The 26,322-nt window shown below is 42.3% G+C and overlaps 1 protein-coding gene across 1 annotated transcript in view; it reads left to right on the top strand.

Annotated features, from left to right (window-relative positions):
- The first annotated feature begins 5,565 nt into the window (after positions 1-5,565).
- Positions 5,566-26,322, top strand: part of ttc21b (tetratricopeptide repeat domain 21B) — a 38,916-nt gene continuing 18,159 nt past the window's right edge. The window contains exons 1-12 of the mRNA XM_061235050.1: positions 5,566-5,767; positions 8,237-8,366; positions 8,755-8,865; positions 9,916-10,082; positions 12,622-12,744; positions 13,835-13,992; positions 15,673-15,757; positions 17,629-17,727; positions 21,278-21,470; positions 22,438-22,535; positions 24,841-25,041; positions 25,268-25,397. Of these exons, the coding sequence (XP_061091034.1) occupies positions 5,738-5,767; positions 8,237-8,366; positions 8,755-8,865; positions 9,916-10,082; positions 12,622-12,744; positions 13,835-13,992; positions 15,673-15,757; positions 17,629-17,727; positions 21,278-21,470; positions 22,438-22,535; positions 24,841-25,041; positions 25,268-25,397 (1,525 nt within the window). The 5' untranslated portion in view covers positions 5,566-5,737. The remainder of the gene's footprint in view (positions 5,768-8,236; positions 8,367-8,754; positions 8,866-9,915; positions 10,083-12,621; positions 12,745-13,834; positions 13,993-15,672; positions 15,758-17,628; positions 17,728-21,277; positions 21,471-22,437; positions 22,536-24,840; positions 25,042-25,267; positions 25,398-26,322) is intronic.

Raw genomic sequence — 26,322 nt, 5'->3', positions numbered from 1 at the left:
ACACACCAATTATTGTGGACATAAAGTGGTTCTGTCAACGTGGAACCACATGAAACAAGTCTCCGAAGGGCATTTGCGCTAAGGGAAAATTATAGCAGAGAGAACAATTTGATTAATATTTTAAACTGGTTTTGGCTTGTGAAAGCCAGCGCATTAAAATATTTACTGATGTCTAGAACTAATTAATAATACACTTCCTTGTTTTCCCATGCTTCATGGATAGGGTTTTCACTGCATTATATGATGAGTGGACTTCAATTGTTCATTCTTACACAATAAAAAGGCATGTTTCAATGTACAATAATAAACAATGGCTTTTTTGGCCAATGGCTTTGTTGTGTGTTTCGCCCCAATCAATGAGCATAATAGTGAGTGGCAAGGCATAATTTTAGAGTTCATAATGCAAATGGGGTAAAAGGTCCCTTAGGGCAATTTAGCAGACTGCATGGGTGAAGAGATTCTCCTAAGAGGTTTTAAATGTCTTTCTACTAGAGTATGCAAATATAACAAAACTAACACTGGAACTGCCAGATGGGGCCTGTGTCTAAAGCCTTCATTCTCATTATAGTCAAATGTTCAAATTCAGACTGTGCCAGTGCAATCGTGGCCACAGAAATATGCGAATTTCATATAGCAGGGCTACAAAACCCTGTTCCTGGAGATATACCATCATGTAGGTTTTCACTCATACCCAAACAAAACACTGCTCATTCAGCTATAGAGATCTCATCGGGCTGCTAATGAGTAGAATAAAGGTCAAATGAGGGATGAAATGAAAACCTACAGGATGGTAGATCTCCAGGAACAGGGTTGGGCAGCCCTAGCATATATTGTCCACAGAAGGAGGGTATCAGGCAGGAAATAACTCTCAGTATCATACTTTCGTATAAAGGTGCCTTGGATTCTCAGGCATCTACTAGCACAGACGAAGCGGTGCAGTCATCTGCTACAGTGACTGCTGGTCAGTACATGGACTGGAGAGAGTTCAAGCAGTTGTTGACAAAAATGTATTTTGGAGAATGTGCATGCTATTCTTAACTCTACCAAGTGGGGAATTTGGATCAATTGCACAGAGTCAAAAGATCATTTCATGGATTCAAAAGGTATTCAAAGAATGTTTTTGGACAACAATTTGAAGAAGAATCCAGCTATGACTAGCTTGAAATTACCAGCATCAGCTGTTTCAAAACCTAGCTTGAGCTGTTTTGTTCAGCAGGGTTGTTAACATAGCAGGTAACTGAAAGGGTATTGATTGTAAAAATCTCATGGGACCATACACCATACATTGATTACATGCCAATGAATGGTGAGCGCTAACTGAGGGGGTATGTGAGGTCTGGCTGGGACAGATGGACAGTAGATGTGCATCTTTGCCTGCACTCTCAGACTGTTTGAGCATCTGTCTGCACCAGTAGCTTTGTCTTTATCTCTGCCTACACCCTTTCATGTGTCTATAACTGTGCCTTTGTCTAGCTCTGCCTGTATCTGCCTTCATCGCTTCCTCTGACTGTATCTTTGCCAACTTTTGCATCTGTGTCTGTAACTTCCGACAGCTGAGCTTGCATCTAGCATCTTGCCCATAGCTGAGCATGCATCTGCATGTGTGTCTGTGACTGCCCATAGCTGAGCATGCATCTGCATGTGTGTCTGTGACTGCCCATAGCTGAGCATGCATCTGCATGTGTGTCTGTGACTGCCCATAGCTGAGCATGCATCTGCATGTGTCTGTGACTGCCCATAGCTGAGCATGCATCTGCATGTGTGTCTGTGACTGCCCATAGCTGAGCATGCATCTGCATGTGCGTCTGTGACTGCCAATAGCTGAGCATGCATCTGCATGTGCGTCTGTGACTGCCAATAGCTGAGCATGCATCTGCATGTGTGTCTGTGACTGCCCATAGCTGAGCATGCATCTGCATGTGTGTCTGTATATGTGCTTATATCAGAGGTTACATCCGCATCTGTGTCACCACTGGGCATCTGAAGCTCCTCCCATTTGGCTCACTGCTGACCTGCCGATCTCCCATGCAGATCAGTGCACTCATAGCCTATTCTCCATGACACATTTCTGCACACTAGCCTATTCTAAAACAGAGGACTACTGCCTGAGTTATGTCAGCAAAACAACTGGGAAGAGGTGAAAACAAATTCAAAGAACAGATACTGGAGCGTTTTTCCCAAAAAGTTCTTAAAACGTGGACCATCTATTCAGGATACAGGATTGGAAGAAGACCAATATTGATATAAACCCACACACACAATGGTTAGATGATGGATTGAATCCATCAATATTGATATATTTAATATACAAATAAAAATAACGTAAAAATTAAATGTTCTTCTCTAACATACTTCTCACAGGTTAAAGCTGTACCAGCTACACTATAGCATCATCAATTCTGAATAGCTTGGCTTTTGTGTTTAAGTCAGATATAGTAGTTTTGGGTTATCACTTTTTTTGGTTTGGTTTATAAATAATGGAATGGAATCTAGAACCGCTACAAACATGAATCAACTGCTATATAAATGAGAAAGTTCTTCCAGCAAGTAGGCCTATTTGCAGCTCCAGCCTGATTCTCCCTGGCAGCTTCCTTTTATCTCTCCACAGACGGCAGTGAGATACGAAATTAGGCAGATGAATTCACCACTGCTCCCTCATTCAACACAGTTTAGCCATATTGTTCTGACCAGAGGAGGTGAGGCCTAGCATGTTTTGGGCCCTGAAGCACAGCTTACATAACATTAGTGCCATGGACGAGGGAATTGTGTTCATTTAGTGCTTTACTCAGTAGCAATGATATGCTAATTGGTTCACCACCAAGGGCAAGAAACACTCTAGCCCTAGGAAACCTTGTGCAATTGTGCGAAATGCCTAGAAATAAGCAATGCAGATGATATCTGACAACTGTGCTGAAAATATGTTTGGAAAATGAATATGTAAGAAGTCTGTATTCACAACTCTTTATATAGTACTTCCATTTGATCAGAGAGATACACATTTTTTTGTTTAATTAAGTACAATTAATCTGCACTGATCTACCTCCCCAGCCAAATTCACCAGGATATTTCTACATGTTGTACTAGGGTTATACTTAGCTGCAGCATATTCAAAATTATAGGCAGTGTCAAGGAGTCAAGGAGCTTAAATTTCATTCATTCTTTCATTCATTATCCTAATCCGCTTATCCTGAACAGAGATGCAGGGGGGCTGGAGCCTATCCCAGCATACATTGGGCGAAAGGCAGGAATACACCCTGGACAGGTCGCCAGTCCATCACAGGGCACACACACAATTCACTCACACACTCATACCTACGGGCAATGTAGACTCTCCAATCAACCTAACCTGCATGTCTTTGGACTGTGGGAGGAAACCGGAGTACCCGGAGGAAACCCACGCAGACACCGGGAGAACATGCAAACTCCACACAGAGAGGCCCCGTCCAACCGGGATTCAAACCCGTTTTACTGTATGTGTTTGTTTTATGTCTTTCTTCACCAATACAGTCTGATAAGTTCTGAAATCTTGACAGTTTACTCACACAAATGAATTAGGTCAGTATGCGTGTGTGTGTGTGTGTGTGTGTGTGTGTGTGTGTGTGTGTGTGTGTGTTGTGTGAGTGTGTGTGTGTGTGTGTGTGTGTGTGTGTGTGTGTGTGTGCAAGACTAAACAATGAACAAGAAACAGTGTAATTCACTCTTTTGTATTGTATTTGTGCATTTTACTGTACAAATATGAAGTAATTAGCCCTATATTATTTTCTGTTTGTGTCTTTGTGTACCTGTAGAAATACTGTTCAACATTTTTTTTTTTTTAAGAATCCTACTGTTTGATATCATCAGAAAACCAAACAAAGCAATTGTGCCTATTGGCCACATACTGTATATACAGCAGACCTGCATGTTAAAATAAGATTCAAATAATTATTTGTTAAACACCTTTGAAATGGTATCCTGTGACTCCTAATATTAATATCATGTGGGATGACATTAGCTCTGGAGGTAAGAGCGGTCATCTGGCAGTCGGAAGGATACCGGTGGGTGTGTCGAAGTGTCCCTGAGCAAGACACCTTATCCCAAATGGCTCCCAATGAGTTGATTGGTGTGTGACTGTGTGGTAATGGGTGAATGAGAGGCATCAATTGTAAAGCACTTTCGATAAAAATGCTTAAGACAGTTGTTTTCAGAAGGAAGCAAGGTTAAGAGATACATAAATCTTCACTAATCCATTTCTCAGCACAAAAACTCAAATTATAACATTACTTTCCATGCTCGAATGTTCTGATGTTTGAGCTCAAAGAGAGTTATGTCTCATTACCAAACATGCTTCCCTTAGTCTTCTTATTTTCCGCAGCCAAAGTTGGCTGATTGATAGAATAGTCTTCTTGACTATTCAGATCAGTCAGTCAGACTAACAATGGCAGTGACGCGTCACATGGAAATATGATTCATACTGAGAGTGAATGTGTGAGGTGATGTGACAAGCAACGTTTCTCCTTCGGGTGCGGAAGAGTGAAACATGCCAAAAGCATTAGCTCTGTAGCATAGGTCAATGTCTGTGTGGCTGTGTGTGACAGTGAGTGATCCATGCATGTTACACCATATGCACTCTGCGCCCTGTCACAATGCCACGTGAGTCCGGAGTCTCACATATTTAATCAACATGTCCTGCAAACCACTAAACCAGTGTCTGATATGATGGTATTATTTCAAAGGCAGGGTAGGTATGTTTGTTTCCGCTGTGACTGGGCAAAATGCACTTTGCCAGATACCATGTCTCAAGGATTAATCCAAAGTGACTTGCAGTAGATATAATCTGATGGAATTACTGTATTTGTTAACAAACATGACAAAGGGGTGAGAGTATTCAGCACCTCAGGTGTTAATGCCCCTCAAGTAAAATTGTCAGTTTTATAAATAGCCAATGTTTATATTTGCTGTGCCTAAATGTGTGTGTGTGTGTGTGTGTGTGTGTGTGCCCCTTACAAAAAATAACTGCATTGCAACTTATTGTAGTAGTTATTGTAATAATTGCAGTATTATTACGTATTTTGGGCACACTTTTTTAATTGCAGTGTTATTCCAGTCATGGTGCAGCTTCTTTGATGTGCAGTAGGTTACTCGTGAAGAAGAAGTATTTTGTAGGTTTACTGCAATTCAACTGCTTTGTACTTCAGTTCAATTACAGTAGCCTATTACTTATATTTTTTGTAATGTTTACTCTATCTCGCCCCCCTCAGGCAGACCTGTAATTACTGGTGCCATATAGACGCTATAGGGCATCAATTGAAGTTTTCATCCAGCTTTCTCAATTTCATAACCTGTAGAAGTATGTTGTGCGTTTTTATCAAGCCGCGGGAGAACGATCGGCACAATACAATGAATCCGAGTATATTCCACCATTTTCCCCTTGTTCGGCTCATCCGAATTCATCAATGAGCGTGTGTGACTGAGACTGAGACACACGCGCACAGTAATGACTGGTGCGCCACCTTGCGAGTGAGAAGTGCATCTTGGATTTCTGTCCCATCACATCAAATCCATTTCATTTTCCTGGCCACCACTCGAAAATGGCGGCGGTTGTTTAGTAACCGGGACGCCAGGAAGTATCAAGATGGCGAGAATGAAGAGGGAAATGGTCAATTAGTTAGTTTTCATAAACCACGGTTCCACGTAGTGTTATCGAACAGAACGCACAATTTATTTTAATATTTAACGTATCAACAGAACAGCTGATATGGCGGAAGATGATGGGGAGTCGATGCTCGTAAGTTGATACATTCATTTATGTTAAGCTAACAGTTAGACAGACAGTTATCTGCATTCGCCTATCCACCGCAGTGTTTTCATTTCAGTTTACACAGTGTCACAGTGTTACTGAGGATGTGTAACATACATTGTCACACACATTTGATAGTTAGGTCTGAGCGTTGTTATCTTTCGAAAACAATGACGGGAAAACTATTGCATTGACACGCGTCCGTTTTCTTTAGGCTACTTGTTGCAAAGTAGAATTAACACTGATAGCGACTTTTATGTCACCATCATTAGCTAATGTTACATTTTCTATGCTGATCAGATACTATCCTATTTCCAACCACTGCTGTATGAGTTAAACAGTTTTAGCTGCAGTATCAATTTCCTATCTTATATGATTATTTGTAAATAACATATACTGATTTCGCTACAGAGCAATACTCATAACGATTGTCTATGAAATTTAAAGTCTTAAGAAAAATGCCTACGAGTATCAAATGTTACTGCAGGATGAAGCGCTGCCACTCGAACATAGGCTAATGCCGAAATAATTAGCCTGCCGTTACCTTTTGGTTAGTATTGGCCCATTAGTGTTGGTGGTAAATTGTTATTATTATTGATTACCCTTTTTTATTGTTGGAGAGCTCCGTTATCACTGGCGTTCATTTAGGAATGCGTCTGAAAGTTAAATCGTGCGACAGATCTATGTTTTCTATGCTTGAACACCAGTTGTCACAGCACCAGTATGTACATAACTACAGTGCCCTCCATAATATTTGGAACAAGACCCATTATGTCTTGATTTGCACCTGATTTGCCACAATTTTAGATTTGGAATCACACAATTAACATGTGGTTAAAGTGAACATTCTCAGATTTTATTAAAGGGTATTTTATACATTTTGGTTTCAACATGCATAAATTACAGCACTGTTGTACACATAGTCCCCCCCCATTTCAGGGCACCATAATATTTGGAACACATGGCTTCACAGGTGTTTCTAATTGGCCAGGTGTGTTTAACTGCCTCAATAATGCTGGTATAAGAGAGCTCTCAGAACCTAGTCTTTCGATCACCTTTGGAATCTATTATTGCTGTTTGTCAACATGAGGACCAAAGTCAAAGAAGCCATTATGAGGCTGAGAAACAAGAATAAATAAAATACATTGGCCAAACATTGGGCTTACTGTTTGGAACATAATTAAGAGGAAAAACAGCACTGGTGAGCTTACTAATCGCAAAGGGACTGACAGGCCAAGGAAGACCTCCACAGCTAATGACAGAATAATTATCTCATTAATAAAGAAAACATCTGTTCAACAGATCAGAAACAATCTTCAGGATTCAGTTGTGGATTTGTCAATGACCACTGTCCGCAGGAGACTTCATGAACAGAAATACAGAGGCTACACTGCAAGATGCAAAAAAAATAGTTAGCTACAAAAACAGAATGGCCAGGTTATAGTTTTCCAAGAAGTACTTAAAAGTGCAACCACAGTTCTGGAAAAAGATCTTGTGGACAGATGAGACAAAGATTAACCTATGTCAGAGTGATGGCAAGAGCAAAGTATGAAAGAGAGACAGAACTGCCCAAGACCCAAAGCATACCACCTCATCTGTGAAACACCTGGTGGGGGTGTTATGGCCTGGGCATGTATGGCTGCTGAAGGTACTGGCTCACTTATCTTCACTGATGATTATATAACTGCTGATGGTAGCAGCAAAATTAATTCTGAAGTGTATAGACATCCTATCTGCTGAAGTTCAAGCAAATGCCTCAAAACTCATTGGCCTGCGGTTCATTCTACAGCGAGACAATGATCCTAAACATACTGCTAAAGCAACAAAGGAACTTTTCAAAGCTGAAAAATTGTCAATTCTTGAGTGGCCAAGTCATGCCTTTCATATACTGAGGTGAAAACTCAAGGGGACTAGCCCCCAAAACAAGCATGAGCTAAAGATTGCTGCAATACAGGCCTGGCAGAGCATCACCAGAGAAAACTCAGCAACTGGTGATGTCCATGAATCACAGACTTCAAGCAATTATTTCATGAAAAGTATGCAACAATATACTAAACATGACTACTTTCATTTACATAACATTGCTGTGTCCCAAACGTTGTGGTGTCCTGAAACAGGGGGACAATGTATAAACTCTGCTGTAATTTGTACATGGTGAAACCAAAATGTATAAAAATGCCTTTTATTAAAATCTGACTTTAACCATGTTTTTTTCTTACAAATCTCAAAGTACAGAGGCAAATAAATAAATGAAGGGTCTTTGTCCAAAACATTATGGATGGCACTGTATATGAAAGCAAGTGCAAACATTTATTAAACATGAAGTATAACAGTATTTAGGCTAATATAATGAGTCAGGTATTTCAGGCCTGTTTTCAAGATTAAAAAATTGTTTGCTTGGCATTCTCCGACAGAGCACCCTCAGAATATTACGGTGTTGTGTTTTATTGTTTTTAGGCTTTGATTAATTACTACTGCCAGGAGAAATATTTCAATCAGGTGATGAACACTGCCAACGAGGCGAAGAAAAGGTTCAGCAATGACCCCATCTTTTCCTTCTTCTATGCGTATGGTGCTCTCATGCAAGGTAAATCCTATTGCTTCAGATCGGACAGAGCAGGGGTGTCAAACTCCAGGAGGCTGCAACGTCTGCTGGTTTTTGGTGTGTTTCAGCACGAGAGATACATTTCTAAGTCTTACATTGGCTAAAGAGTCCACACACCCTGTTCTCAAGGCCTTATTTGGCAGCTGATTGAAAGGAAACCACAAATGCCAGCAGACACTGCGGCCGTCCAGGACTGGAGTTTGACACCCCTGGGATAGAGCCTGAGGAGTTGGCTTTATCTCAACTGACATTCTGTACTTGTGTTTTTCAATATGTAGTTTATTTTTTCACAATACCATTTTCGTTAGGGTTAGGGTTAGAAATGTGCCTTATGAATAAAGTTATAATCTTATTTTTATTATTAATTCAGAACACGTGCAGGAGGCCATCCATGAGCTGGAGGCGATCAAGGACAGACGAGATGTGTCGCTGTGCGCGTTGATGGCGCTTGTTTACGCTCACAAGAAGTATCAAAGTCCAGGTGGGTTTCACGTTGGAACCATTTGTAACCGTGGGCTTAAGTGGTCGGACTTTCCTGTTGGTGGATATGGTTCCACTGGGCCTTAGCCTGTCGTGGACTCTTTTCCTGACCTTGAAGAGGTATAATAATATGTCTGTCCCTTTGCACCACACATAGTCTTTGGCCAAGGTGCTTGACACAATACTGTACAGACACCTTATGCCTGTCTGCTCAAGAGACGTTTGGGCATAGTAATATTCACACCTATCGTTTGTCGTACAGTATGTATACATGTACACGTTGCTCTTTGCATAATTTCAGCATAGGGGATGCAGCTTGTCGTATCCCATTGAACCGCTGTGCTCTCGTGTATATGGGCCTTGTGGTCTACTGAATCTGGACCAGGCTGACAGGCCTGCAGGGCAGAGCATGATAATGTCACCCGGGTAGGGAGGGATTTCAGTTGTTGGGACTTCTACACCTCATTGTACACCAGCGCACCACTGTGGCCACTCCGGTGTCCAGAGTAATTCTGACTCTTGGAAAACAAACCCCAAAGGGGTTCCGTTCAGAAGAGACCAGGTTTATGCCTGTTGTCAGAATGGTTCAATAATAGTAACCATTTTTCAGTTTTATTTTTGGCATGTCATTTTCAAGCTTGTGTTAAGAAAAGGGGGGTTAAGCATCCTCCTAAAAATTGACTGTACAGGCTGCACTTTTTTCACATAAATACAACAATTGTACAAGGAACAGTAGTGTCTGAGTGTACATGAATCATGTATAAATGATACCATATTTAATTGTATTAAATATGTTCTTACGACCTTTTATTTCTTAATTTACAAGTTAAGAAGCACTATTTACAAGTAGTGCCATATTAATTTAGTTCCCTAAGATGTACACACAAGCTGGACTACAGAGCGAATAGAAGCAGCCGGGTGAGATAAGGAGGAGGTCGTAGCAAAGAGTATGGCCACACATAAATCAGCAATGGGTATGTGTGTGCAGGGCAGCACAGTGCCACACAGTTGTGAAATGTGTTTGTGTGTGTGTGTGTCCTTCCCCGTGCAGACCGAGATGCCATTCAGGAGCTGGATGCCAGAGTGAAGGAGAATCGTAAGACCACGAGCCCCAAGGGCCTGTATTATGCTGGATTGTTTCTCTGGCACTTGGGCCGCAATGACAAAGCCAGGGAGTATATTGATAGGATGATCAAAGTCTCCAACAGTTCAAAAGAGGTGAGCGTCATTACTTCCTCAATACCCTGCACACAGATATGCTTATTTTCTTTACTGTGCACATTATACCTATTGTTAGGTGTAATCTGACACACTGCTCAGTGCTAATGATGGGTTTCAATAAATGTTTTGCTAAAATCCAATGCGACATACGCTATGAGACTTGACGCATGTGTTCTTTGTGAGGAGATTAACCTATGCACCTGGTTTGTAGGAAAAGGTCAAGAGCTGCTGTGAAATTTATTCTTTTTTGTCAGGCATTTGTTTTAAGTTTGATCAAAATGCTAGTGCCACAAATTGATATGGTGTTGAAAGGGCATGTGCTGTCAGGCTTGGTGAGATTTGAGCTTACTTTAGGATTTAAGTTTTAAGATTTCCAAATTACAGGAAGAAGAAAGAAAAAAGAACAATAGTGTGCCTGTTGATTGCTAATAATAATATATGTTTTTTCTTAATTTAAATTAATTATGATTATTATTGTTGTTGTTATTATTACTATTTACTATGCAGTGCTTTCCAAACAGGGTGGTTCCTTTCAATCATTATAAAAGGATAAGCTAAAAAATGAATGCATACTCATGCAGGTTACTACAGAATGAACCAAACATACATATTTATACAGTGCCCTCCATAATGTTTGGGACTGTAGGTAATACAACAATTAGGACAAATGAAATTACAGAGAATTAAAAGCATGTTGAGCTTTGAAAAGTGATTTAAAATAGAAATGGTCTGAGCAGCCATTTTGTTCCCTGGCTAAGAGTTCCATAATTTCAGGGCCTGCAAAAAAAACAACAACAATGTGTTTCTTGTTTTTACATGAGTTAAAGCAATGGTAATGAAAACTGAATTCATTTACAGTTTAGTAGATAACAACCTGTGGCTCAGCGATTTATTCATAGGCTAGGTTAAATGTAATCATGAAACATTTTAAATTAATTCTGAAAGCTGCTGGCGTATATTGTAATTTGCAATGGCTGTTGAAGCTGATCATGAAATCGATCAGATCATTCATTGCTGCATCCAGTGAAAGAAACTAAAGCTGGAGTTACTTTTGAGTCTGGCATAATGTGGAACAGACATATTGCGTTAATCTTTGGCTGACAGGAATTGTTATGTCGTCTAGATGTCTACATAAAAATGAATGGAAGTGCTATGCTTATGACAATAATTATTGAAGGTGACATAATTGGTATTGGAGAAAATGTTCACCAGTTGTTAATGAACACTGTTTACCTAAAGTGATGAAATATAATTGGTAGGAGATATACTCCCACCAAGACCCACTCAGGTCCTCAAGCCATTTATTAAAATAACATGAGTAACCAGTGGTATCAAAAGCAGCAATATGATTGAACATATTCTAATGTATAAAAAGCCTAGAATCAAGACTAGATACTGAAATCTTCCTTATACCTGGAAACCGATGCATACACCAGACTTACCAGAAGCAAGAGAAGCCAACTGTCCAATTACTTTTGGTCCTACACAGACTGATATGGATCTAAATACCCTCAATTATTTCAATTATTTCAAATCCGATGTGCTGGAGTACAGAGCCAAAAGTACAGAAATTGTACCACTGTCCAAATACTTACGGACTCCACTGTTGATTTGAGAGGTGCTCCCCCTCCTGACTATGTAAAATAGAAGAGCTGTTGAAGATGTGAACACTAGGCCCACTTTTGTTCGTGCTGGATTATATTTGGACTTTTCGGTGTCATTGTGTTCGTAGTAATAATGTATGAGGCGGTGTAATTATCTATTAATTTTACCTTCAGTGAATGATATATTGTGAAACCGGTAACCCTCGCTAATTAGATGTAACATGGGTTAGGGAAATCACACACAAAGCCAATGTATTCTTTCAAGTGGTCTGTCCTGTGAAATAAAAAAACATTCTGGTGATGTTTTAAGATTTTACCCTATGAGAAACTGGAACCATTTCATACTTTTAGGTCTTAAGCATATTTGAGACGTTTTGTTTAGTTCTTTTGTGAAATTCAATTTTCACATGCCACGATATGTACTGTACTCAAAAACTACATATGGTGCTACACTGTACTCGAGCTTCCCACTGAGCTGAGTTGAAAAGGCAGGATATTGGCCCCCTTGTGTGGCCAGCTAATTCATGTTTTCATCTCGTCACCTCCAGGGTACAACCAACAGTTTGCTCCAGGTCCGTAGCTACTGTAGCTAGCTCATAAAAATCAAAGAATACACACTGACACACCCCCGCAAAATCTGTGGAATGGATGGAATAGAATTTCATAAATGCGGGCTAAATATTTTTTTCCACATTTACTTGGCAAATGAATGAGCGGTAATTGAAAGACTTTGGACTAACTGCAGCGATTAAAGGGGCACCCACCCCAGCCTGACTGCCATGAGCAGTGTTTACTTACAGTGTGTTGGGTAGACAGATGGCTGTTAATTTCAAGCAGTGCGCTTCTTACACAACGTCCTGAGAAGGACGCGATGAACCAGGGCCTGGACTGTTCGCATTCACTCAAAGACACACATTCACTTGTTTGTTCAGGGGCTAATCCTGAAAGGGTGGATCGAACTGACATCCGGGAAGGATGCGTACGCCAAGAAGGCAGGGAAATACTTTGACGAGGGCCTCAAGGAGAAGTCTGATGTATTTGCTCTGATGGGAAAGGTAATACCCGGACACTGTTTTAGAATTCTGTTTAGATGAATAGTATTATTTAATAACGGAGAATGCAACAGCCATTTATACTTGTCATTACTTATGAAGTGAGTAGCTATAACAAATAAAAGGCACCAATCTGGCATTTAGTTATTTTGTGATTATGAATTTGTTTTCCAAAATTCAGGCATTCCAGTGTTTCTCTCTCAACAGAGAGAAAGCAGGAGAGAAACATTATTAGTGGATAGGCCTCCATTTATGATGTGCAATATGTCTTAGCCCTCTCAGAGCTGCATCAATATTCCTCTGCTTTTCAGTAGTCATTTGAATTTTCATCACGGGTGACATCTCATGAATGTTGGTGTGTGTTATCTCACAAATGGTGGCTTTGTTGTGTCACTTAAGTTCACCAATAAAATTTAAAGGCATACCGCCGTCCAAAGCAGCTCATTGTTTTTGATGTGTAGGAGAGGCTAACCTTCATCCGCACAATACATAAACACTGATGGTGTTTACATACAAAAAAAAGTCAAATGATCAAATAAGCCCTATTTCTCATCTTTGTTGTACCGTTAGCAGTTGAAATTGTACGACCCTCTCAGCACACTTATCCCTGGTCATGGGTATGCAGTTTTGCACTTTGTTGTATGTCGCTCTAGATAAGAGCGTCTGACAAATGCCTTTAAAGGTACAATAGCTAATTTTGGACTTCTAATGGTCAAGAGAGGAATAGCAGCAACAAACACCTTCACACCACAACACTGTTTATCCCACCCCTTCTCTGTAAACGCACTGACGTTGAAACACAGCTGTGGCAATTATAACCACTTTTCAACCAATGAGCTTGAAATATTGTAGTTATACAATATTTTGGTGCAGAGTGTCGGGCCGTCAACTGTATATTTTGAAACCCGAATTTAAGGCCTATACACAAAGGCAGAGGGAGAGTCAGTGAGCCTTTTTCAATGATAGGAAGGGATTTACAATGGTCCTGTAACAATTTTTCAACACAAAAATCGTGCCTATTGTACCTTTAATGTAATATAACACAATGTAAGGTAATGGTTCGGTTTCCTTTGGACACGTCTGGTCTTTCCAGGTGCGGTACAACGAGTTTCGGCAGAACTACTCGGGAGCGCTGGAGGCTGTGAACCAGGTGGTGGTGGGTTTCCCAGCGTTCCTCCCGGCCTTGGTTGAGAAGATGAAGCTGCTGTTGACTCTGCAGGACTGGGAGCAGATGGTGGAGGCCGCTCAGAGGTGCAGCCCCGTCTCTTCTCCCTCTTTAAGCAGATTAGCGCTTTTAGCACCAGCCACCACCACCACCCTCCCTCCCACCCAGTGCTGCTGAAGACCCATGTTTATTATTATTATTTCATGGCCACAGTTTATTAAAAAAGGGATGTAATATCTACAGAGAGAGCCCAATACGGTGGTGAATGGCCTCAAAAGGAAGGTGACAGTCTGCACTTTAACATCATATTCATTGTTTCATTTCAAATCCAATGTGCTGGAGTACAGAGCCAAAATAACTGAAATTGTACCACTGTCCAAATACTTACAGACATTTACATTGACATTTTTGTCATTTGGCAGATGCTTTTAATCCAAAGCGACTTACAAGTGCATAGGTTCTTCCACAAGTCAAAGCATCACATCCATACTGCACTGTATATATGTTACGGTGTTTACAAATAATACACCGCACAGTACATGTTTTGTAAGGATAATATTCACCAAGGAAAAGCTATTGCTTGCTTTTTAAATTAGGCTGCTGCAAAAGTGCGAGGATCAGAAGAAGCAGGGAGTGTTTGGCATTTATAAAGCTAGAGATGACAACGGCTCCTGAGGTTAGACCCAACCCTACTCCTCTCAGTACCATCCTTTCAGAAAATCTTTTTCAATGATCCTGCAGTCAGTGTCATACTGTGGAGAGACCAGCTCCATCTAGTGGTCATTTTATTAGCTCTTACTGTGCAGAAAGAAAATATCATCGTGTGTTGCCATTTCTCTTTTGGCTTGCTTTATTTGTAGCGTGACCTGTAAAGTACTCTGGGAGAATTCCTGTGTTAATGCAGCTGTATCACCCTGCATCCGATTGGTTGTTTGACAACTAATCAACGTCTCTTGAGTTCATTAAGTACTTATAAGAGGAGTATTTCATTTCGATTCAAGGACCGACCATATGACTGTGAGATACAGCTTGAATAAAGCGGTTTAAATAAGTCTGAGAAGGTGCACTTATTAAGCGAATGCTTGACTGTCAGGTTGTAATTTGGGTTAGACGGGTAGCCGCTCGGAGCCTCGCCCCGGTCGCGGGAGGGGCTGTAGGGGAACGCCGCCGCGGGAGCGTGTCCGGACACGCGAGGGCGGCGACGCAGCACGACCGCTGAGGATCCGACAGGTTATCACCGCCAGCGCGTGTGCTCTGTATCCCTCCGCTGGCCTGGGACGCGAGCCCAGGACTATATTTTAGTCTTAGAGCGTGACCTCACACGCCGCGTGATCCTATGCTGCTCGTAAAATTTGATTTTAATTATGTCTTTCACAACGGTATTTCCCCAGAGTGCTTTGCAAAGAGAGACGCGGAGGAGTGGATGCTAGAATTTCAATGCTGTGGTTTTTTTATTTAGTTATGTTTTTTTCAGTTTTTATTTTTTTATGGGGCAGCCTGTAACCTAGTGGCTAAAGTACATGACCCAGAAGGTTGGTGGTTCAAGCCCCGGTGTAGCCACAATAAGATCCACGCAGCTGTTGGGCCCTTGAGCAAGGCCCTTAACCCCACATTGCACCAGCGAGGATTGTCCCCTGCTTAGTCTAATCAATTGTAAGTCGCTTTAGATAATAGAGTCATCTTACACAACACATTATGTATTTATTTATAATGTATTTATTTATTGTTTTAGCCCCTTCTTCATATGGCCCTCTGTGCTCTTGCAGGCTGCTGCAGAAGGATAAGAACAGTGTGGAAGCTTTGAGAATGATCGCTCTCCACGCGCTCTGCAGGGAGGGAGATGTCGAGGAGGTGAGACTACGGACCTGTAACACTCAAAGCTGCACGGCCTTCACTGAGTCAATGACATAGGGCAGCCTGATCCCCGGTGTAGCCACAGTAACAACCACAATAACACAGTAACAACCTTCACATTGCTCCAGGGGGGACTGTCTCCTGCTTAGTCTAATCAACTGTAAGTCACTTTGGATAAAAGTGTTGGCTAAGTTACATATACAGAGCAAAGGTACCAACCCTGAATTCCTTCTGATACTGAATAATAATTAATATTCCTAATATTAAAAATGAATATTATGCTTTCAGACTTAATCAATGTAATGGTAAGGGTGTCTCTTAATCTACTGTGGCTAATCAATCAACAAACTAGCGTAACTAGTCACTCACCTGGCAAATGGTTAGCTAACCATTTTCAATACATTCAGAAAATGACTTAATTTTCTGTTTATAATAATCCTGTGTAGCAAGTTGGCCTGATTTGTCGTAGAGGATAAAGTGTACCTTCGGGAGTTTTGAGTGGGTGTGGGGACTGGCTTACGAGGGCTTGTGAGGAGATCCATTTCAGGTACATAGCTGCCCTATATTTCATCATCACAAACCCAGGGACTGAATGTCAAGATAATACAGGGAGTTATGAAGCATACTCCTCAGTACAGACTCAATCTGGCCATACGTGGTGCATAGAAGCATGAAGTGGTCTAGTTGTGCACCTGCTCCTTTGTAAACAAGGCATTTGCAGTCACAACTTCAGTAAGCAATGGAGCAGGCGCGAGGGCAAGCAGCCGTTTGGTATTCAGTTGATCCGCTCGGCGGCCAGGCCCGGAAAGGCAGAGGTCAGGTGGCGGAGTGTAAATATCCAATAGCATCAGGCACGTATGGATCGTGTGACTGGATCCATTGATTGGAAAGCAGCTCTCTGTTCCCAGGGGCGACCAGCGACGGCCCTCAGACGAGTCAGCTGCCGCGATTGGCTGTTTCCATGCCGCTTACGTAACCGCTCTTAGTGTTGGTTTCAAGTCTGCGTGCCCTTCCCTCGGTTGCGGTCTGCCACAGACACCGAGCGAGAGAGCCTGTGTTTATTTGCGCCGGAGTGACCCAATCGGACGGAAGCTTACACCGTGACACATGCGCACATGCATAACAAGTAGCGCCACACTCAAACGTGAAAAATACAATCAATACCACAGATATAGAGACATACAGACTGGCTAGAATACATAAGATGCATGCACACACACACACACACACACAGCGTACATTACATTACATTATTGGCATTTGGCAGACGCTCTTATCCAGAGCGACGTACAACAAAGTGCATACCCATAACCAGGGATAAGTTCGCTGAAAGACCCTAGAGGGAAGTACAATTTCAACTGCGTAGGTAGGCAGGCAGGTAGGTAGGTAGGCAGGTGGCATTTGGCAGACGCTCTTATCCAGAGCGACGTACAACAAAGTGCATACCCATAACCAGGGATAAGTTCGCTGAAAGACCCTAGAGGGAAGTACAATTTCAACTGCGTAGGTAGGCAGGTAGGTAGGCAGAAATTAATGGTCCTAGTTACAGACATGCGACACATAAATTGACCAACAACACATAACTAATGCACAAACATGCATGTACACCAGCATGCACATGCAAACACACACATCCATCAATAAATTCACTAGTTCCGATACACACTGCTTAGTGATCTGCATCATTTGCATACTGTATAAACTGTGCTGTTCGTGGTGAAAAGGGTTTACTAGGACAGTTTGTCTAGTAAAATACTAATTTCCCAGAACAAAAACACTATGGCTATTAAAAACATTTAATGAAAATGTTTTTGGTGTGCTTTTTCTTATGGTCAGCAATTTGTGACTTATTTCTGTCTTCCATGCAGTCTGCGAAGCAGCTCTCAAACCTCACCAGTGCCCTAGAGCTGCAGGAACCCCACAACCCGGAGCTCCTGTACCGTGTGTCTTTGGCCTTCACGCGTGTGGTAAGACTTCACTTAACACACCTGTCTCACACACTCACGTACAGTCTCTTCAGTGGGGAGTGGAGTTCTTAGGCTGGTATCAAACGGGTTCATTTCAGACCTACGCAATTGTTTTGGATTCAAATACTTTTCTATGCTTTTCTTAGCTTGTCCGGTGTACAAAAGTGCAAACCCCGCCTTCTCGGTTGGCTCAGTTGCACCAGTCACGAACAGTCAAACACAGAAAAGCATTTGAATCCAAAATGACTTCAGTACTTTGCCACTTCTTTTTGAAATACAATCTTGGATTTTTAGAGAGCACCATGTAGAAAAAGTGTCATTACTTCACTCATCATGTTATCAATTATCATGTGATTGTTATCATTTTTGTATCGTACTCATCGTGTAACTGTCATCACTGTTATGGCACCTTAAGAATTGCACATGCACTATAATGACCTGAAAATGATGACTGTTAGCAACAAATGCTACCACTCTGGTGCTGTCATAAACAGTAAAAACTAGGATTAAATGTAAAAAAAAAAAAAAAAAGGATGTATGCATGATAATATCGGAGAAACTGAATGTTACTGACTAGAAAAGGAGTTGGGTGGAAGGATACTCGGGGGCAGATTGTGAGTTTATTGCTTTTGAGGGATGGTTCTTGCCGAGGCAAAACTCCTGAATTAGCACATGATGCTCATCCAGTCAGTACTCTCCTGAATTGACACAGGAAGCACATGCTGTCAGGACTCTCTGAATTTACACGATACACAAGCAGGCACTACTCTCCTGAATTAACACAGGATACACATGCAGTCACTACTCTCCTGAATTAACACAGGATACACAGCCAGTTAATGTTGGGGTCTTGTTGCTTGGCCATTGTGGGAGGGCAGATTTTTTGTTGCGTATTGTAGTTTCAATGTGCCATGGTCTGGCACTAAAAATGAAATGAAAGCTGTGATTTTAGAGGTGTTGGTTGAGCACCAGGCCCATTGGAGGTACGGTCTTCAACTTGTGCTGCCGACTTGCCTGTATCTCTTGAGGAAGGCATGATTGGGATTGGACAACTTGACCTTGAGTTGGGGCTTCTGGAGTTCCGGCAGAGGAAGGAGGCAATGGCACTTCAACATGAGGAAATAGCGTTGCGCATGGAACTGGAGCTTGAGGCTCAATACAGTGGTGTTTTTGTTTCTCCCCCTCCCCGGTTTGTTGCCGCTAAGAACATTCGATTGGTCCCTCCCTTCCGTGAAAAGGAAGTTCACATGTATTTTACTCTTTTTGAAAAGGTTGCCACTGACTTGAATTGGCCCACCAGTGTTTGGGCACTACTGTTACAGAGTGTACTGGGAAAGCCCAGGAGACATGTTCTGCACTGTCTGTGGAAGTCTGTCTTGATTATGTGCAGGTTAAAAAAATCAGTGTTAAAGGTACAATAGGTTAAAAAAAAAAGGGGGGGGGGGGGTTCAACGTCAGCGTGTTCACAGAGAAGGGGGAGGGATGTGTTGTGGTAATAATAATAATAATTCCCCTCTTGACCGTTAGAAGTCTGAAATTACCTTTAAATTAAGAGGCTTATCAGCAAAGATTTTGGAGATTTAGATGGCCTAACCTAAAACTACAGTTGTGGTCAAAAGTTTACATACACTTGTAAAGAACATGTATGTCATGGCAGTCTTGGGTTTCCAATGATTTCTACAACTCATATTTTTCTGCGATTGAATGATTGGGGCACATACTTCTTTGTCACAAAAAATATTCATGAATTTGTTCTTTTATGAATTTATTATGGGTCTTCTGAAAATGTGAGAAAATCTGCTGGGCCAGAGTCTGCTGAGGTTTAAGTCAGGGCTTTGGGAAGGCCATTCTAAAACCTTAATTCTAGCCTGAGTTAACCATTTCTTTACCACTTTTGATGTGTGTTTGGGGTTTGAACTGTTGCAACTGTTGGAACACCCAACTGCGTCCAAGACCCAACCTTCTGGCTGATGACTTTAGGTTTACCTGAAGAAGATAGATAATCCTCTTTCTTCATTATTCCATTTGCTTTCTGTAAAGCACCAGTTCCACTGGAAGCAAAACAGGCCCAGAGCATAATACTACTACCACCATGCCTGACAGTTGGTATGGTGTTCTTGGGGTTAAAGGCCTCTCCTCCAAACATATTTCTGGTCATTGTGGCCAAATAGCTAAATCTTTGTTTCATCTGCCACAGAACTTTCCTCCAGAAGGCCTTTTCTTTGTCCATGTGATCAGCAGCAAACTTCAGTCGAGCCTTAAGGTGCCGCTTCTGATGCAAGGGCCTCTCAGCCCATGGCGATGTAAAAAATGCCTAACTATGGACACTCCATCAGCTTCTAATTCATCGCAGACTTGCTTTTTGGTGGTTCTTGGTTTACTTTTGACCATCCTAACCAATTTTCTCTCAGCAGCAGGTGATTTTTCTTCCTGATCGTGGCAGTGACACAACTCTGCTATGCACTTTATACTCACAAACAATTGTTTGCACAGTTGATCTTGGGACCTGTATCTGCTTTGAAATGGCTCCAATGGACTTTCCTGACTTGTTCAAGTCAATAATTCGCTTTTTCAGATCTGTGCTGAGCTCCTTAGACTTTCCTATTGTTGCGTTTGTGGCTAATGTCTAATGAGTGTATCAAATGAGCCCTATTTAAATGGGCTCAGCGAAGTCACCAACTGTAGTCAATCAAATCACTCACAAGAAGTTAAAAGGCCATGCCACAGAGCAAACTTGATCGATCATTCAAGTTGCTGTATGTATATTTTTGTTTTTTGTGACAAAGATGTATGTGTTCCAATCATTCCATTACAGAAAAATAAGAGTTGCAAAAATAATTGGAAATTCAAGACTGCCATGATATACATGTCCTTTACAAGTGTATGCAACTTTTAACCACAACTGTACCTGCCTTACCTGTGCCAGATTAGAAACTTGCTCCTGTGCCCCCTTTTTTTCAGGCCTTTTCTCTCTCATGGGCATAACCGTGAAGCTGTTATTTTAACTGTTTTTATACATGTATTTGTTTTTGTTTCTTGTAGCAATTGTTGTCATTAGATCAGTTTCCTTGTGTTGTATGCTTTGTAGGTTTTCTGGGTTTGTTTTAGTTTGCTGTGTTTTAGTTTTGTATAGGTGGGGGGGAATCGCAGGTCTGCCTTCCCATTGTGGGGAGTCATTGTTGGGGTCCTAAATTATGCTAATAAAGTTCTGGTTTTGTTTTATTACCAGTTTATCTGTTTTCTGGCGTAGTGGCATTTCGAATATGCTGCAGTCATGGCTGCCCCTGGGTTATTGTAATCTGGAGGGATTTGGACATGCAGACAGGACATTCCAAATGTAAATAATTTTTTTATTTTATTCCAGGGACATTCCAAATGCATATTGATGCCAACAGTTGATATCTGAATGCTTTGTGTGTTCATCCGTTTTCTCTGGTTTTAATTTTCATTCACCTGAGGTGCCTTTGATCTGACTGATAGCTCTGAAGCATGTGGCAAATGGACGCCGCTTGCAGATGTGCTCTGAGCGCTAACTGACGTCTTTTTCCAGTGCGGGAGAGCTGAGAAGATCCTGCAGCTGAGCCACGCTTTGGTGGAGAAAGCCTTCTCTTTGGCCTCCGGGAACTCAGAACTGGCTACTGAGCTGGGCTACCAGCTAGTCCTACAGGGCCGAGTCAAAGAGGCCATCAAGTGGTACAAGACCGCCATGACTCTGGATGAAACCAGCGTCTCCGCTCTGACTGGTGAGGAGCTATCGCTATACTGTTATGGCCACTGGGATGTGGCATCTCCATTTTATGCGCTGTGTGATTAGCTGGTGGGCCTTCCCATTGTGCCGCTTAGCAGACTTTTGTCCGACACTTTCACATGAGAAAAATAATCTTTACGCTGAAGCATTCTGCCCAGACCTGGGTCAAGTACGTAATTGTGCACTTTACCAAGCTTTTCTGGTGTATTGGAAACAACGAAATAGTTAGAATTTCTTTGGGAAAAAAAATATTACTTATTAGTGTGATTGCGAAGCAACACACTACTGTCATTCGAAAGTCGACTTTATTATTATTATTCCGCTGGGTTTTTGACGGCCTATTCCTCTCAAAGTTTTTCGAGCTGTCTACACCAAACCAACTGGAAATGTCCGGCACGATCCCGAATGGTGTGATGGTTCACAGCTTTTTGATATTCTCAATAGTTTCCAAGATATTTAAGGTTTTCCGGGGGAAAAAAGCCCCGTCCCATAATATTTAAACAACATAATATTAGCAGTAGTAGTAATAGTCCACCAATTTGCCGCAAATCTCTAGTTTTTATATGGAACCATTCATTTCTTAAAAATAACATTTTTATTGTTAATTTTATTGGGGAAAATAAAGGATTTATTTAACACCCTTTTTCAAGATGATATTCAAACAATTGCATATTGCAAGTTTTGGTAGCAGGGTTGTGCAAAATGCAGCCGTCATCAGCAAATTTTTTTATATATGTTCAGATGTTTCTGGTTGAGCAAGCTACATATTTGCCATAGGCTATCACTCGAACAAATCACGCTCACTGTGAGAACACAGGGTTAATCTACAGTCGCAGCCACCGTGCCGGTTTGTGGTGGCCGCTGGTTTGAGAGACTTGTTGGTTTGTTCCTTGCAGTTGTGTGTCTGTTTTGTGTGGTATGCACAGTGTGAATGATTCATCCTCTCCTCATAACACGGACAGGCATCATCAAGTGTCAGCTGACTGAGGGTCACGTGGAAGATGCCGAACAGCAGCTGGAGTTCCTTGCCGAGATCCAGCAGTCCATCGGGAAATCCGGGGTAAGCCCTAGCCACCCACAGGTCTGTGAGACTTCACTGTTGAGACCTGTCATCGTCCCAGTCGTGCTGCTGTGAGACTGTTAGACCTGTCCTAGTGACAGTCAGTGCTGCTGTGAGACTGTTAGACCTGCACTGTCCCAGTCAGTGCTGCTGTGAGACTGTTAGACCTGTTACAGTGCTGCTGTGAGCCTGTTAGACCTGCACTGTCCCAGTCAGTGCTGCTGTGAGCCTGTTAGACCTGCACTGTCCCAGTCAGTGCTGCTGTGAGACTGTTAGACCTGTTACAGTGCTGCTGTGAGCCTGTTAGACCTGCACTGTCCCAGTCAGTGCTGCTGTGAGCCTGTTAGACCTGCACTGTCCCAGTCAGTACTGCTGTGAGACTGTTAGACCTGCACTGTCCCAGTCAGTGCTGCTGTGAGACTGTTAGACCTGCACTGTCCCAGTCAGTGCTGCTGTGAGACTGTTAGACCTGCACTGTCCCAGTCAGTGCTGCTGTGAGACTGTTAGACCTGCACTGTCCCAGTCAGTGCTGCTGTGAGACTGTTAGACCTGCACTGTCCCAGTCAGTGCTGCTGTGAGACTGTTAGACCTGTTACAGTGCTGCTGTGAGACTGTTAGACCTGCACTGTCCCAGTCAGTGCTGCTGTGAGACTGTTAGACCTGCACTGTCCCAGTCAGTGCTGCTGTGAGACTGTTAGACCTGTCACTGTCCCAGTCAGTGCTGCTGTGCCTGGCTGTTCATACTGAGCCAGCTGACAGGAACACAGGAACACAAACCGACAGCACTTTGCTATTTCCATCCCATCTCTCCAGAGAAATCACAGCAGCTTCAAAGAGATAAACTGTGAACCACGTCCTGACCCGGTCTCACACTATCCCTCTCTCTCTCATTGTAAAAGAAGACACAAAGCCAGCGCCTAGAACAGTGCAAGTACCTCCTGAAAGGAGAGATATGAACGCTTTAGCTTTTCCCCAATTCCGGTGAATGTCTGGACAGCAGATGGTAACAAAAATGTAATCGTCATGGAGCTGATAAATTCAAAATGCTATGTTTTTCAATATTTTGGAATATTTTGTTTGGACCAAACAGCTTTCCTCCAGATTCCTAACATATGACCAGCCGGTGGCCTCAGTATACATTATGCTACACAAATCGTATTAGTTTGTATTGAAAATTGTGGAATTGAAAAAAGTTACTAAAAGACTAGTCTGCTGCCTTTTTCCAGATTATATTTCATTAAGGAAAGAAAAAATTAATTGACCCGCTGTCCAGGGTGTATTATTACTGTCTCTTGCCCAATGCATGCTGGGATAGGCTCCAGCGTTAGATAATGGTTGGATGGTTAATAGAAAATGAACTTAATGAAAGTTAGATAATGGACTTCATTGACCCGATGTAGGCACTTGTCTTCATTAATAAATGTGTTTATTAATGGTAAATTTTATTTATTTTGGTAAAAGGGTAATTGGGTCTGTCTGGTTTATTGTGGGTATATTGGTTAGCCAAAACCTTATTAATTTACCCTAAGAAATGTGACCACATACCAACAATACCAAAGCAGATTCGTAGACACACTTTATGTATACTATACAGATATGTATACAGATATACAGCAAAGATGGATAAAAGAAAAGGAACTGGATTGGTGATCATTGAACACATAGAATCAGACCTAGTGTCAACACTTCCTACAATGAGCTGTTTAGGACATAGATGTAAAATGGTATTGTTGCCTGTGTGATATATCAGAGCTCATTAGAGTATGAGAAGTCCTTGAGAGTGACTTATACTAGGTACTGTCTCCGAGGAGAAAACATAAAAAAGCTTGTGACTGGTACAACCGCAAGCTTTGAGTGCATTTGCACAGGGGTTCCCAAACTGTCTGTCGGGACCCCATATTGAGTTGCTGGTTTTCAGGATGGGGTCGCCTGAAAATATTTAAAAACATTTTTTTAAAAAAACAATTCCTCTTTAAAATATGTGAATGTAGGCCACTACGTCTTTAACAATACAACAACCCAACTATAATAAAGCAATGAGGCAGGAGAGGTTGTGGTATTTTTCCAGTGTAATCGTGGCTTAAGGGTGTTGTAAGGCACAAGATGTGTGTGGGTGGGGTGTTGGGGTCGTGTAAGTTCCTGAGCATTCATTCGGGCTCACATCAGAAAAATGTCTGGGAACCCCCTGCATTAGCGTGTGAACCCCCCCCCCCCCCTCTGCGGCTGTGTATAAAACCCTAAGTCACATGACTCACGCGGTGTAAAACCGCCGTGAGCGTGGAGTAACCTCTCCCCCGGCCCTCAGGAGCTGCTGTACCTGCGCGCCGTGCTGGCAGCCAAGAAGCGCAGGCCCCAGGAGGAGGTGAGCGCCCTGCTGAACGAGGCGGTGGACACGCACTTCTCCGCCCTCCAGGGCCTGCCGCTCGGGGTGGAGTACTTCCAGAAGCTCAACCCCGACTTCCTGCTGGAGGTCGTCAAGGAGTACATGACCCTGTGTCCCGCTAAGGTCAGTGCGGAGGATCGTCTAAACACTGCCACTTCCCAGCGAGCAAAAGCCGGAATCCAGACCCGTAGAGAAGAGGAAATCTAGGTTGAGGGATGTCTCGGCATAAGGGCATAAGGGCATAAGGGTCAGTGATGCTGGGGAACAATCTCAGTCAGGCTGGATAACACAGAATTCTTCTAGTAAATGCATCATTTAAATTGATCGTGTTCACCCTGGTTTCTCTCAGCCTCAGGCCCTGGGTCAGCCCCCCTCTCCCCCCCTCCAGCACTGCGCCTCTGTGCTGGACACCGTGGTCAAGACGGTCCCGGGACTCCTGCAGGCTGTCTACCTGATGGCCAAGATCAAGTTCCTGTCTGGTGAGTGTTTTACTCCCCAGTGAAATTACCAAATCCTGGCTGTGTCCTCAATTATTTTGCTTAAAGGGGCAGGTCAACCAAAAATGAAATGAAAGTAAGTTTGCTGTTCAATTTTTTTTGTGTACATTTTCGGGCACATTGACTATTGGAAAACAAGCAGTCCGTAGAGGTCCATTATATCACTGTATCTAGAAAATTTGTCACATCTCACCCAAACTTTCTGGATGGATAGATAGTACTCTGAGTAAGTGGAAGCATACTTTAATATAATAGAACTGCCCCGTTAATCACTTCAAAGTTCTAGACTTGGACAGTGGTACAATTTCTGTTCCCTTTGCTCTGTATTCCAGAACATTGAATTTGAAAAGAAGCATTGAATATGAGGTCAATATGCATTTCAGTTGGCCTGCAATGGCATTTGCCTGGCCTATTTCTGATTATATTCAGACTGTTCCTCTCTGTGTGTGAAATACCTTCTCAGCAGTGTTTATGCCTTTTTTAACCACCCTAACAAACAGCTGAACTGAAAGGGTCTGGGCTTATTTAGTGCTTGGATGGGAATTCTCCCGGGAAACCAGTCTGCTGCTGGAAGTGGCGTTGGTCAGGCAGACAGGCGATAGTTAACAGTTTTCCGCTACGGCCATGCAGAAATTCATGCCTCAGTGCACTAATGGGCTTGCTGTGTCACAGGGCCTTTAGGTGAAATCTGAAACCAAGGGCTTCCATTACTATATTCATTAAAGTTCCACAGGCACTTATCATTTATTGAGTTTTCCACCATCCTGGCAAAGGTCCCATATTGGCTAACTCATTTCCTACGACATAATTGGCTAAATGCATCTCTCACTCGCCCCCTCAGTTCAGAGTTACGGGAAACAAAATGGCCACCGTGCGTCACCTAAACGGGTGGTGCCCTCCCCCCTCA

This window comes from Conger conger, chromosome 3 (genome assembly GCF_963514075.1).
Source record: "Conger conger chromosome 3, fConCon1.1, whole genome shotgun sequence".
Lineage (NCBI taxonomy): Eukaryota > Metazoa > Chordata > Actinopteri > Anguilliformes > Congridae > Conger > Conger conger.
Note: the sequence above shows the minus strand (reverse complement) of the source record. Positions and strands in the feature narration are given on the sequence as shown.